The 14,369-nt window shown below is 48.2% G+C and overlaps 1 protein-coding gene across 1 annotated transcript; it reads right to left on the minus strand.

Moving 5' to 3' along the window:
• Positions 1-9,318: 9,318 nt before the first annotated feature.
• On the minus strand, positions 9,319-10,458 carry LOC138787221 (RAC family serine/threonine-protein kinase homolog). Its single transcript, XM_069964423.1, has 2 exons — positions 10,229-10,458; positions 9,319-9,862 (listed from the first exon to the last, which is right to left on the minus strand). Exons 1-2 carry the CDS (start codon positions 10,370-10,372, stop codon positions 9,587-9,589), a joined length of 420 nt encoding a protein of 139 aa, XP_069820524.1. The 5' UTR covers positions 10,373-10,458; the 3' UTR covers positions 9,319-9,586.
• Between the last annotated feature and the right edge of the window lie 3,911 nt (positions 10,459-14,369).

A 14,369-nucleotide genomic window follows, 5' to 3' on the forward strand; every position in this document is an offset into this window, starting at 1 on the left:
CCTCCTCTGTCCCCCCTATCACCTCCTCTGTCCCCCCCATCACCTCCTCTGTCCCCCATCACCTCCTCTGTCACCCCCCATCACCTCCTCTGTCCCCCCATCACCTCCTCTGTCACCCCCCCCATCACCTCCTCTGTCCCCCCATCACCTCCTCTGTGCCCATCACCTCCTCTGTGCCCATCACCTCCTCTGTCACCCCCATAACCTCGTCTGTCACCCCCAAAACCTCCTCTGACCTCCTCTGTCACCCCCATCACCTCCTCTGTCACCCCCTTCACCTCCTCTGTCCCCCACCACCTCCTCTGTCCCCCACATCACCTCCTCTGTCCCCCACATCACCTCCTCTGTCCCCCACATCACCTCCTCTTTCCCCCATATCACCTCCTCTGTCCCCCCCCTTCACTTCCTCTGTCCCCCCCTTCACTTCCTCTGCCCCCCCCCATCACCTCCTCTCTCAACCCCATCACCTCCTCTGTCCCCCCCATCACCTCCTCTGTCCCCCCCATCACCTCCTCTGTCCCCCCATCACCTCCTCTGTCCCCCCATCACCTCCTCTGTCACCCCCATCACCTCGTCTGTCACCCCCATAACCTCCTCTGACCTCCTCTGTCACCCCCTTCACCTCCTCTGTCACCCCCATAACCTGCTCGCGGGGGCTGCTCCATCTTCTGGTCCACATCCCACTCCTGTAAGAGCCCGAGGCGGGGTAACCCCGAGCACCATGACTCATCTCTGACAGCTGGCCGGACCGCTCTCATGTCGCAATAGGTTTGCGATTGTATCCCCGATGCTAAATCACCTCCTCTGTCCCCCCCATCACCTCCTCTGTCCCCCCCATCACCTCCTCTGTCCCCCCCATCACCTCTTCTGTCCCCCACATCACCTCCTCTGTCCCCCACATCACCTCCTCTTTCCCCCATATCACCTCCTCTGTCCCCCATATCACCTCCTCTGTCCCCCCCTTCACTTCCTCTGCCCCCCCCTTCACTTCCTCTGCCCCCCCATCACCTCCTCTCTCAACCCCATTACCTCCTCTGTCCCCCCCATCACCTCCTCTGTCCCCCCATCACCTCCTCTGTCCCCCCATCACCTCCTCTGTCCCCCCATCACCTCCTCTGTCCCCCCCTATCACCTCCTCTGTCCCCCCCATCACCTCCTCTGTCCCCCCCATCACCTCCTCTGTCCCCCCCATCACCTCCTCTGTCACCCCCCCATCACCTCCTCTGTCCCCCCATCACCTCCTCTGTCACACCCCTAAACCTCGTCTGTCACCCCCATAACCTCCTCTGACCTCCTCTGTCACCCCCTTCACCTCCTCTGTCACCCCCTTCACCTCCTCTGTCACCCCAATCACCTCCTCTGTCACCCCCATCACCTCCTCTGTCACCCCCATCACCTCCTCTGTCACCCCCATCACCTCCTCTGTCACCCCCATCACCTCCTCTGACCTCCTCTGTCACCCCCATAACCTGCTCTGACCTCTCTGTCACCCCCTTCACCTCCTCTGTCCCCCCATCACCTCCTCTGTCACCCCCATCACCTCCTCTGTCCCCCCCATCACCTCCTCTGTCCCCCCCATCACCTCCTCTGTCCCCCCCATCACCTCCTCTGCCCCCCCCATCACCTCCTCTGTCCCCCCCCCCATCACCTCCTCTGGTCCCCCATCACCTCCTCTGTCCCCCCCATCACCTCCTCTGTCCCCCCCATCACCTTCTCTGTGCCCCATCACCTCCTCTGTCACCCCTATAACCTCGTCTGTCACCCCCATAACCTCTTCTGACCTCCTCTCACCGCCTTCACCTCCTCTGTCAACCCCATCACCTCCTCTGTCACCCCCATCACCTCCTCTGTCACCTCCTCTGTGCCTCCACCACCTCCTCTTACCCCCATCACCTGCTCTTACCCCCATCACCCCCTCTCTCCCCCTTCACCTTCTCTTTCTACCTCTACCCCCATCTGTTCCTCTTTCTTCCTCTCCCCCCATCACCTCCTCTCTCTTCCTCTTCCCTCTTCACCTCCTCTTCCCCCTTCACCTCCTCTATCTCCCTCAGACCTTACGCTCCCCTTGATCTCTTGGCTCAGAGGCTGGAGAAGAGAGGAAGACCCTCTTCATGCCCGGATTAGGTGAGTATGATTTTTGTGTGTGTGCGTGTTGGGGCAGGAGGGGAAGGGAGTAGAATGGTGGACATTACTATGGGGGCAGGGCAGGGAGCATTATTACTATATGGGGGGGGGGGGGGTCATAGAAGGGGATATTATTATCTGACTACATAGGAGAGGTATCTGACTACATGGGGGGAGGTATCTGACTACATGGGGAGAGGTATCTGACTACATGAGGAGGTATCTGACTACATGGGGGGAGGTATCTGACTACATGAGGGAGGTATCTGACTACATGTGGGGAGGTATCTAACTGCATGGTGGAATTATCTGACTACATGGTGAAAGTATCTGACTACATGGTGGAAGTATCTGACTACATGAGGGAGGTATCTGACTACATGGGGGGAGGTATCTGACTACATGGGGGGAGGTATCTGACTACATGGGGGAGGTATCTGACTACATGGGGGAGGTATCTGACTACATGAGGGAGGTATCTGACTACATGGGGGGTGGTATCTGACTACATGGGGGGTATCTGACTACATGGCGGGAGGTATCTGACTACATGGCGGGAGGTATCTGACTACATGGGGGGAGGTATCTGACTACATGGGGGGAGGTATCTGACTACATGGGGGGAGGTATCTGACTACATGGGGGAGGTATCTGACTACATGAGGGAGGTATCTGACTACATGGGGGGAGGTATCAGACTTCATGGGGGAGGTATCAGACTACATGGGGGGAGGTATCAGACTTCATGGGGGAGGTATCTGACTACATGGAGGGAGGTATCTGACTACATGGAGGGAGGTATCTGACTACATGGAGGGAGGTATCTGACTACATGGAGGGAGGTATCTGACTACATGGGGGAGGTATCTGACTACATGGAGGGAGGTATCTGACTTGATGGGGGGGTATCTGACTACATGGGGAGAGGTATCTGACTGCATGAGGAGGTATTTGACTGCATGAGGAGGTATCTGACTACATGGGGGAGGTATCTGACTACATGGGGGAGGTATCTGACTACATTAGGAGGTATCTGACTACATGGGGGGAGGTATTTGACTACATGGGGGGAGGTATCTGACTACATGGGGGGAGGTATCTGACTACATGGGGGGAGGTATCTGACTACATGGGGGGAGGTATCTGACTACATGGGGGGAGGTATCTGACTACATGGGGGGAGGTATCTGACTACATGGGGGGAGGTATCTGACTACATGGGGGGAGGTATCTGACTACATTGGGGGAGGTATCTGACTACATTGGGGGAGGTATCTGACTACATGGGGGGAGGTATCTGACTACATGGGGGGAGGTATCTGACTACATGGGGGGAGGTATCTGACTAACTTGGGGGGAGGTATCTGGCTACATGGGGAGGTATCTGGCTACATGGGGAGGTATCTGGCTACATGGGGGGAGGTATCTGGCTACATGGGGGGAGGTATCTGGCTACATGGGGGGAGGTATCTGGCTACATGGGGGGAGGTATCTGACTACATGGGGGGAGGTATCTGACTACATGGGGGGAGGTATCTGACTACATGGGGGGAGGTATCTGACTACATGGGGGGAGGTATCTGACTACATGGGGGGAGGTATCTGACTACATGGGGGGAGGTATCTGGCTACATTGGGGGAGGTATCTGACTACATTGGGGGAGGTATCTGACTACACGGGGGGAGGTATCTGACTACATGGGGGGGAGGTATCTGGCTACATGGGGGGGAGGGTATCTGGCTACATGGGGAGGTATCTGGCTACATGGGGGAGGTATCTGGCTACATGGGGGAGGTATCTGGCTACATGGCGGAGAGGTATCTGGCTACAGGGGGAGGTATCTGGCTACATGGCGGGAGGTATCTGACTACATGGGGAGGTATCTGACTACATGGGGAGGTATCTGACAACATGGGAGAGTTATCTGACTACATGGGGGGAGGTATCTGACTACATGAGGAGGTATCTGGCTACATGGGGAGGTATCTGGCTACATGGGGGAGGTATCTGGCTACATGGGGGAGGTATCTGGCTACATGGCGGAGAGGTATCTGGCTACATGGGGAGGTATCTGGCTACATGGCGGGAGGTATCTGACTACATGGGGAGGTATCTGACTACATGGGGAGGTATCTGACTACATGGGGAGGTATCTGACAACATGGGAGAGTTATCTGACTACATGGGGGGAGGTATCTGACTACATGAGGAGGTATCTGACTACATGGGGAGGTATCTGTCTAAATGGGGGAGGTATCTTGCTATATATAAGGAGGTACCTTGACTACATGGGGAGCAGGTATCTGGCTACATAGGGAGAGGTATCCGCCTACATGGGTAGAAGGTATCTGGCTACATAGACACTATGTTCTTATATACAGGTGCCTGGTACTGTATACAGTATATACCGTGTGTGGTGACCAGTGATCTGTATAGAGGACACTATGTTCTTATATACAGGTGCCTGGTACTGTATACAGTATATACCGTGTGTGGTGACCAGTGATCTGTATAGAGGACACTATGCTCTTATATACAGGTGTATCGTGCTGTATACCGTATATACCATGTGTGATGACCAGTGACCTGTATAGAGGACACTATGGGGGAGATTTATGAAAGGGTGTAAATATACACCTGGTGTAAACTGCCCACTGCAACCGATCACCACAACTCCTCTTCTATTCTACCAGAGCTGAAAGCTGAGCTGTGATTGATTGTTGTGGTCAGTTTGTATATTTACACCCTTTCATAAATCTCCCCCTATGTTCTTATATAAAGCTGCATGGTGCAGTATACAGAATATACCATGTGTGATGACCAGTGATCTCTATATAGGTGACACTATGTTCTTCTATACATGTGCAGGAGGATGAAGGGGGTAGTAGTATAATGATGAAGTGGTAGAAATATAATGACAGAAGTGCAGAAAGGATTTGGACAGCCGTGGGTGACATACGTGGAGGCTGAGTGACAGGGCCGTCGCTCACAACCTCCACAGCCTGCTGCAGGAGAGATGATGAACTTTGCCCCCATGTAAGAACCAAGTACCGGCGGGAGAAGGAGCTTGCCGGGTCACTAGTGAAAGCCGCGCCGCTTCTATGTGCGGTGACCCGGCAAGCTCCTTCTCCCGCCGGTACTTGGGTCTTACATGGGGGCAAAGTTCATCATCTCTCCTGCAGCAGGCTGTGGAGGTTGTGAGCGACGGCGCCCAGGGATCCAGCTACGTCACTCAGCCTCCACGTATGTCACCCACGGCTGTCCAAATCTCCCCCCGGAGCAGGGCTGGAACAGGAGTAGTGGGCCCCGTCACTCAGCCTCCACAGAGCAGTGATACTCCACAGCCAGCAGAGCATTCTGTATGTCACCCACGGCTGCCGAATCTCTCCCCCGCCTGGAGCAGAGCTGGAGCAGGAGTAGCGGGCGCCGTCACTCACAGCATCGACGGTCTGCTGCAGGGGAGATAATGAACTTTGCGAACATCTCCCTCTAAAGCTAATGACCCCCCCCCCCCATAAATGTGTGCCGTCACCCCCATAATCACTGCGTGCCAACCAGCCCCCTATGATAACAGTGTATGTTCTGTTGCACAGTAAACACCAGGTAATGACCAGCAGTGGGCAGAAAGAAAGCAAAGGGGGCAGGTACAAAAGCAATGCATGATGGGAAATGTAGTGGCTCAAAATACTCAGTTGGCATTGGTAAGTAAGACCAGTTTGGGAGCATTTCATTTTTTTTAGCTCTTGAGGGGAATACCCCTTTAACAACGTGTTTCAAACATGGTGGAAACTGTGCTCCCATATCTCCCCTAATAGCCACGTTATGTTGCCAAAAATTTAAAAACATCTCTATTTGGGGAGAAATTGGGACATGAATCCAAACTTGTAGACATTTTCCCTGTAGTGACCAAAACATGGGTAATATATAACCATCGGCATTTTCCAACACCAAAACATTTTTCCAGGGATTTCAGGAGGCGGACCTTCACAGATCAGCTAAACACCAACAATTATTAAAGGGAAACTAAAGGGAGACTTTAACCAGCTGTCACGTTCCCATGGGCCGGGGATGCTAAGAATAAAGGTGACTTTCTTACCACTAACCTCAGCACTGTTTTTGGGGTAACCCATGTTGTACAAAGCAGACACTCATCCAGCTGCCCCCCCCCCCCCCCGGCCAACTGCCTCCTCATCAATATTTGATATCTGAGGGGTGAGCTGGCAGGGCAGATCTGTGCTCCGAAGGCTGTAGTACGGCCCCCAGTGCACCAAAGTTACATATGATAAAACAGGATTTATCGACAGTGGTGCTGAGGAGGAAGGTTAGAAAATTACCTTCATTCTTGGTATTCCCGGCCCTATAGGAACATGACAGCAAAAAATATTTCTTTACAATGGTGTGTTAGAGGGAAGAGAAAAAAAACACAATTTACTGCTGTTGCATACTGTCACCTTATTAAAGTGGTATTCTGGAAAAAGTAAATTCAGTGATTGTAACTGCTAGGACCAGAGCTTCTGAAGCCCTGCAGTTCCCAAAACAGCCATTGGTGGCAGCAGAGGAGCCATGTCTTCCCTTACTTAGTGCTGCCAGTCAATCAAAATTAAAAAGGAAACCAACTTGGATTAGTATGCATATTCTTATAACTATGTAGAAGTGCTAATTTCAAATGAAAAATTACAACAACAAAAAATGAAAAAGTACAAAACAGTGAGAGGCTTCAGAAGTGATGGCCTAAGTATAGAATGCGCTGTGCTAAGTAAATCACCAAAAATACATATACAGATACTAAAAGGTAAAAATACTATCCTGTTCTGTGTTCTGTTGTATTGCAGATCATGTTGTATAAAATAATCGATCAATGACTGTATCCTGAAAGACTTTTTTATATGAATGGACAGCAAAAACAACAGTGCCCTCTAGTGTACCAGAATATAAGTGCAAGACATATAGTGGATGCTGAATTCTCTGTGATGTGATGTGTGTATCTGTATGTGCAATAAATATCAAGAGATTGTCTGGATTCCTGCAGTGACAGGACACTACTAAGGCTTCTTTTAGACGTTTTAGAGTGAGGTTCTTAGCGCACAATTTCTCACATTGTGCGAGCCCATCTGCCACGTCACGGCGACCTCATACAGATGGGTCCCTACACTAACGCTATTTATTTATTGAACTTTTTTATTCATTTGATCTAGTTACTATGGGCTTCTCTACAGTGAATGACTGAATATAAAAGCACATTACAGGTGATAAAGCTTTTACACCACATGGGTCCTGTGCTACATATACGATGTTAGTGTAGGGACCCACCTGAGGGTAGAAGTGCTGCAGGTGGGATCATACAATAGATGGAAATTGAATATAATAAACTGCACCGTACAATTTAGTAACAATAGTGGGTGAAATTGTTAAAAATCAATTGTTTGTTTTCTCTAAAAAAAGGAAAAAGATTTTAGTTTATGTGGCTTTGGGGGTGCAGGCCAAGCTTTGCTTTCTGTAAAATGTAGCATCTATAAGTACCGGTAATAGGTTTCTCCTTACTGTGTGACGTTGCATGGTCACAGTGTTCTGTATATGTGGCTATGACATTAGGAACATTTTTATAATTACCAAACTGATGTCACACTGGGTCTTTATCACACAACCACACTGGGCCTGTAACTTACATTAAGACTGCAAGCGTTTCTAGCCAGGCTCTGCAGTTGTTATTAACCAGGGGTGGGGAACCTTTCTCCTGTCGACGGCCATTCAGGCATTTATAAAATTATCTGAGGGCCATAGACTACACAGCCGCTGCACTTAATATTATGCTATGCACCTAACCCCCAATATTGCCCCCAGCAGTGCACTTAAAGGGGTTTTCCAACGTAAGAAAAACCTGACCACTTTCTTCCAGAGTTGCAAAATCTACACCCAAACTGGAGACGAGAGAGGTTCTGTCTCTGGAAGAAAATGGCCATGTTTTTCTAACACTGCATTGTGGGACCTAGGGGAGCCAGGTGGTGTTTAGCTGGGGGCAAGATGTTGGTGTACTGCTGGGGCACTTGTCACAGTGGCCAGGAGTGATACAGTATGTTCCCACCCCTGGATGTTCCGACACACAATGTTTGATAGAACAGTCTGTAGTGCAGGTGTAGAGGAACCACAGAGTCCAGCAGATATATACGTAACCACTTGTAAACTTTACTCTAAAAATCTTAATATCACAGTACACAATAAACAGACCTTGTTTCCATAAAGATACAATGTAGGTAACATTTGACTGAGATCCCTTGATGAGCTGGGAACTTGAGAATAATACTTTTAGACTTGGAATACTTTATAAATCACAGTTTCTTGCTGGCAGATAATACTTATGATAAGGTCTATGGATACTCTGAGATACCTGACTGTAGTGACTTTACTTGACTAGACTTGATGTGAGTGACCTTTTAGTGACTTGGGGTGGTGGCGGAGAATAAACTGCAGCAGGAACACTCTCTGTATACTCTCTCTAAAACACACTGACTGGATTGTGGATCAATCTAGTACCCCCCCTCCCCCTATACATACCTCTCAGGGACTGTAGGATTTGGTAGAAATCCTCTAGAAGGTGCTAAACTATAGCTGGTGATAGGTTAGGAGACAGAGGATGGAAAAGTGTGAGGTACCCAGCTCAGGGATTGGCTCTCAGTAGCATACAGTTACATTCAAATAAGAATAATCATTTTTCAGTAAACCCATTAGTTGATGCCTCCACTTAGCTGTAGTGTAGTGCAAGCCTATGACCTTAATGCTTCCCTGTTCTTCTTCTTGACATGGTGTCCCCTTCCTTCTTGATTCCTGTAAGTGACTGTGGTGGATACTGAAGATATTCTAAAACCTGATGACACTTGGCATATGCTTTTTTTTTTTAAGTCTTATTTAGAATTAAAAAAAAAAAAAAAAATCCGGCCTCCTCCACCCCTTAATAGCCGGCCATCTCTCACCTCTTTCCCCAGACCTATGACAGCATTGTCATTGACCCAGGGAAATCCAATCACCGGTATATAATATTATACTATACACAGAGTATAAATCTGTATATAGTACCATGAGGATGGAATTATTATAGACATGTGCTAAAAAAATCTTAATCTTTTCTTTTTCTCTCATATCCAACACCGCACTAGGAGCTGGTGCAGTCATGGATGTGAGGAAATCCTGTCACCGGTGAAAAAAATCTCACACATGCCTTTAGTTATACAGCGCAGATGGCCTGGCGCTTCCACTTACCTTACCAGTGTGGCTTACCTACTGGCTTGTTGTGCAGTGTAGGGGTCCATCCATGTTGTTCTTCTCCACATGTGTCCGCTTCCTTCCTGCACGCGTCTTGTTGGTGTCCTTGATGACTGATGGTCATTGGGGGTCCACTCTTCATGGTCTTCGGTCTGTGGATCCTCTTCTGCCAGGTGCTCAGGGGTTAAGCTACCTCTGATGACTTTAGAGCTGGCCAAAGGTCTTCGAGGTGACAAACGAAAACCCCCGGAATACGGCCTGTTCCTCCGATGTCAGACGACACGTCCTGGCCTCTTTTACCTCCATGGTCTTCAGATGGAACTTTTCGGTCTTCTGCTGAGGCTTGGATGGTTTCGATGGGATGCGTGGTGGGGTCATCTCGAGGGCTTCCACCTTGACCCAATCAATAGGCTGGAAAAATTGATGTTCTCTGGTGTTTCGGTTGGCTCCCAAGCGCTGTGCAGGATCTTGCTGGAGGAGCTGGAATGAGAAATGTACATATTATTTAGTGACCATAACTCTTGAGGCTGTGTAGATAAGAGAGAGCACTTATCTTTGTGAATGGCAGCCCATCCTATTGTCTACTGCATGGCATAGAGATGATTGAGCCTTAATTCTGATGAATTGTAAAATCTTCAGAATTTTCTCATTTGACATAATTTGTCTACAGAGAGGGTTAAAAGGGGTCATGCATGTGCAGCCAGCACTCTATTCATTGTCTATGGGCTTCTGCATAATGACACATTAAGTGTAATATTCCTTATCCCCATAAAGAATGAATGGAGTACTTGATGTACGTGCATGGTCTGAACCATTCATTCCTGATCCGATCAGATAGACACTGACCTGTGTGATGAAGTCTTCGGCGCCGGAGCTGGTGTCATCGATGGGGGTTGGATGGTAGTCACGCCCTCCGGTAATCATTTTCTTCATGATGACACCAAATGAATACCAGTCTGCTCCGGCGCCATATCCTTTACTTGCCAGCATCTGCAATAAAGAAAACAACAGATATTATCTTGAGTTTATTGAAGTGGGATGTCGCCAGGATGTGCCATGACTTTAAGAATGGTGGGGGACTGATCTCTGGGAGCCGCATAAACTGTAACAGGGAGATGCAGCGTTGGTGCAGCACTGAATGCCCCTGAATGTTTTCCTCCTGCACAGTAACCCTCAGTTATATGCATTGTAAAGCAACACTATTCACATTAGTGTGGCATTACCCCCCCTTTGGAGTTTTGTCTTGCATAGAGATGTTCTTAGTCACATGGCTATGTAGGAAAAAAGAGACAAATACTATATCAGCGCCCCATGCAGTCTTCCAATTTTTGTGAAGCCAGAGGTCAGACCCCCAGAGATGGCATATTCTAGCAGTATACCATCACCTGCTATACCCTGTAATAGAAGCAAATTAGTGGACAATAGGAAGATCTCTCACCTCGGGAGCCATGTAGCCTGCGGTCCCAGCGTATTGGGTGGCTTTTCGGTCTCCGAAGATGTTTTCCAGAGCGAGACCGAAATCTGTGATCTTGATGTGCCCTGTTTCAGCCACCAGGATGTTCTCGGGCTTGAGGTCTCGGTGGATGACGCCTCTTGAGTGGAGATATTGGATGCCACACACGAGCTCAGCGGCGTAGAATCTTGCACTGGAGATCTTCAGCGGCCCCTCCGATCGCAAAAGTTGGTCAAAGTCCCCGCAGCTCATGTATTCCAGCCCAAATAGAACAAACAACTTGGTCTGGAATGCAAAGTCTGCGTGGACTAGGAAGGGGCTCCCAGATGCCAGCTGTAAGACTCGGCGCTCCACCATCACATCCGCCTCTTCAATGTCGTCTAGCAGGACTCGCTTCTTGATGATCTTGACAGCGAACTGTTGGCTGGTGACGGTGTCTTGTGCCAACATGACCATTCCGTAGTTTCCCTCGCCGAGCACATGATGGAATCGTAATCTCTGTAGGATGGTGTTAGAGATGGTGCTGTCATTGCCAGTTGGTTGGACACTGCTGGGTCCTCCTACAAGGGGGAAAAATAGATATCAGAGATTATTACACAGGTAATTTTGGCACAATACACATCACCTTCTAAAGCTATTTATCGGATTAGAAGCTCTACTGTGTGTAATCCCTATTCTGATCTATTTGGGCTTGTACACAGTACCAACCCGGAATGGTTGTATCCATGGATATCTGAACTTCCAGCCACAGAATGGATGTAACACCGACTGGGTCAGTGCAACGTCTGTAGAAAAAGTAATCGGCACTACTGTATCCAATACATGTGGTGATCATATGGATTGCAGCAGACTATAGCGCTTAGAGAGGTGGTGCTCACTTATTGGATAGGTGTACAAATTATCTTCATAAATAGAGTAGTAGAAGTATAAGGGCACTCACCATTTAAAAATTCACATCTTTTTTGGAGAAAAATCTTTAAAAGTCCATAAACGACATAGTAGGTAGCGAGGACGCCAGTAGCTCTTCAGCAGCGGGCAGGGGACTATGTGTATGGGGTAGGGGCCTTGTGGCTGGAGGTGCAATGCTGTCTCCGACCAGGACAGGCTAGCAGGGCAGGAAGTTGGTGGGTGTGGGTGCTGGTACGAACCAATGTGAGCCGCTGTCCAGGGTGCTGGTGCATCTTAGGCTATTTACATACCATAAAGCATCCAACAGCATCAGTCACAAAAGTGTGAAGAAATGCCTTCTCTGAAATAGAGGTGGGACGCACGCCAGAGGGTCTCCAATCCCGAATGGAGACCACATGACATCAAGTAAGAAGCAATCCGACAGCATCCAGTGGAGAAGATATGGTGAGGTTTATTCAAGCATCATACACAGTGGTGACGTTTCTACCCTATTGGGTCTTTTTCAAGCCAGGCTTTACATGCTTAAAAAATAGGCAATAGACGATAGGGTCGACACATTGGCACTGTGTATGATGCTGGAATAAACCTCCCCATATCTTCTCTACTGGATGCTGTTGGATAGCTTATTACTTGATGGCACACAGACATGACAAAAGTTTAGATCATTTGGACTTCACTGCTGAGACCCCCACCAAGAGATAGTTACCACCATCATACTGTTACAACACAAATCCAATATATACTAATACCACCGTTACCAATAATACCCACATATATGCACACACAGTATACATTACATACGGCATATATATATACATGCTAACATACCAGTCACATGACATAAATACATAATAGGCAATATGCAAACACACACAAAAATTAAACAGATACAAACACATGCTGACTTTATATGTGTGTATATATATATATATATATATACATATATACATACACATCTATAGTACGAACACACAAATAATGACAAATGATGACATGGATGCACACCACACAGACGTTACACAGATATTCGCACACTTACTTTTTATGCGTGACAGGAAACTCCAGGGGTGTCCTCTTGTGAAGTTTCCACTTTCTCTGCTTCCAGCCTGGACCGTGCAGCCTGCAGCCCCTCTCCCTCCTCACCGACCGCGGAGCTGTATACAGGAGGGGGTCACTGCAGGGGAAGGGGGTGTCAGGAGAGAGGAGGGGGTCCTTCTGCTGCTCTCTGCATCTTCCTGCCTGTCATTGGGTGGTTTACTTACTGTGTGGAGGGGCCCCAGCTGACAGGCAGGAAGATAGCTATGCCTGTTCCCGGCCTGGGAGCTGCTGAAGAGGGAGGCCGTGTACAGGGACTGCAGGGGAAGGGACAGGCCCTGTGGATTTAGTTTAGTAAAAAAGCAAGGGGGAATGTAATCACAGTGCACAGATTCAGTTATGAAACCATGTCTATTACACCATACAATCCAAGAATAAATCACAGGAATAGGTGTATGCACATTTAAAACTTAACTTTTAATAAACACCATAAAAAGGTTTTGACCCCACAATAAAGACCAACATACAAACATTGACATTATGTAGCCGCCTATAAGGTGTATTGGTGCTACCAGCTGTTTTTGGTATTGACAACTACTGTCTCACTATATCACAATTGAGTCAATATCGCAAGTGAGTTGTCAACACCAATGAAATTTCATCAGGGTAGGAAAGCCTTACCAGAGTAGGGACCACCTCACCCTGTTATTCCCTATCCGAGTATAGTGTATATTCTACCCCTGCGTGCTTAGGGTGGAGCGGGGCAATCGCCCTAATAAGGGCGACCCCTACCCTGTTCTACCCCTTGGTACCGACCCTATGAAGCCCTTAGTAATAATGCAGGTCCTTCAATTACCGACGTGTTTCCGAGTGAAGTAAGGTCCAATTGGAAATGTGTTAGAAGTAGGCTAAACGGCTACTGCAGTGGCAGGGCGTCGTAATACACTCTGTGCTGTCTTGCACTCATAGTGTGTGTGGGAGCAGTGAAGCCAGTGCTACCAGACACACTCTAAATGCAATACAATTTTAAATGTACATACACCTATTCCAGTGATTTAATAAACTGGGGAGACAAACATTCAGTGGTTTATTTCCCAACATTAGGAGCACATGTACTATATATACATCACATAATAACAATGGGAAATACTTTTGGGTATTTTGCATTATACGATGTAACATTTTTCTCTTTTGGGGGCATGTTTATTAGTGCAGGTAAAATCCTATAATTAGACAAGCAGAGAGAAGATAAAGTACAGTAATCACAGTGTCTCACCCTATATAATACATTTGGGGAACATTACTAGATATACTAGACCCTTCTTTTTCCTTATACCCTCCTATTGTCGGTTTATTTGACTGTAACACTTGCTGTGATATTAATGGTACATTATAAACCCGAAAAAAAATCAGGAACATTCAGCATAGTACCCCCCCCCCCCATTATACTTGAGTCACTTAATGTGCTGAATACATGATAAAGTCCATATGTCCCATGCATAGAACTATATAAGTGTACATATAGGGATGTACCTAAGGCTGCCTGGTCTTCTTTCTTTTCTTCTTTCTTCTGGATCTTGATTGGTGGCT

Source organism: Dendropsophus ebraccatus, chromosome 3, assembly GCF_027789765.1.
Source record: "Dendropsophus ebraccatus isolate aDenEbr1 chromosome 3, aDenEbr1.pat, whole genome shotgun sequence".
Lineage (NCBI taxonomy): Eukaryota > Metazoa > Chordata > Amphibia > Anura > Hylidae > Dendropsophus > Dendropsophus ebraccatus.

Excerpts from the sequence above, each read along its gene's own strand:
- LOC138787221 (XM_069964423.1), bottom strand. The coding sequence starts at position 10,372 with ATGCTGGCAAGTAAAGGATATGGCGCCGGAGCAGACTGGTATTCATTT. Across the intron at positions 9,863-10,228 it reads CCGAAGACTTCATCACACAG|CTCCTCCAGCAAGATCCTGC; the intron begins GTCAGTGTCTAT and ends TTCTCATTCCAG.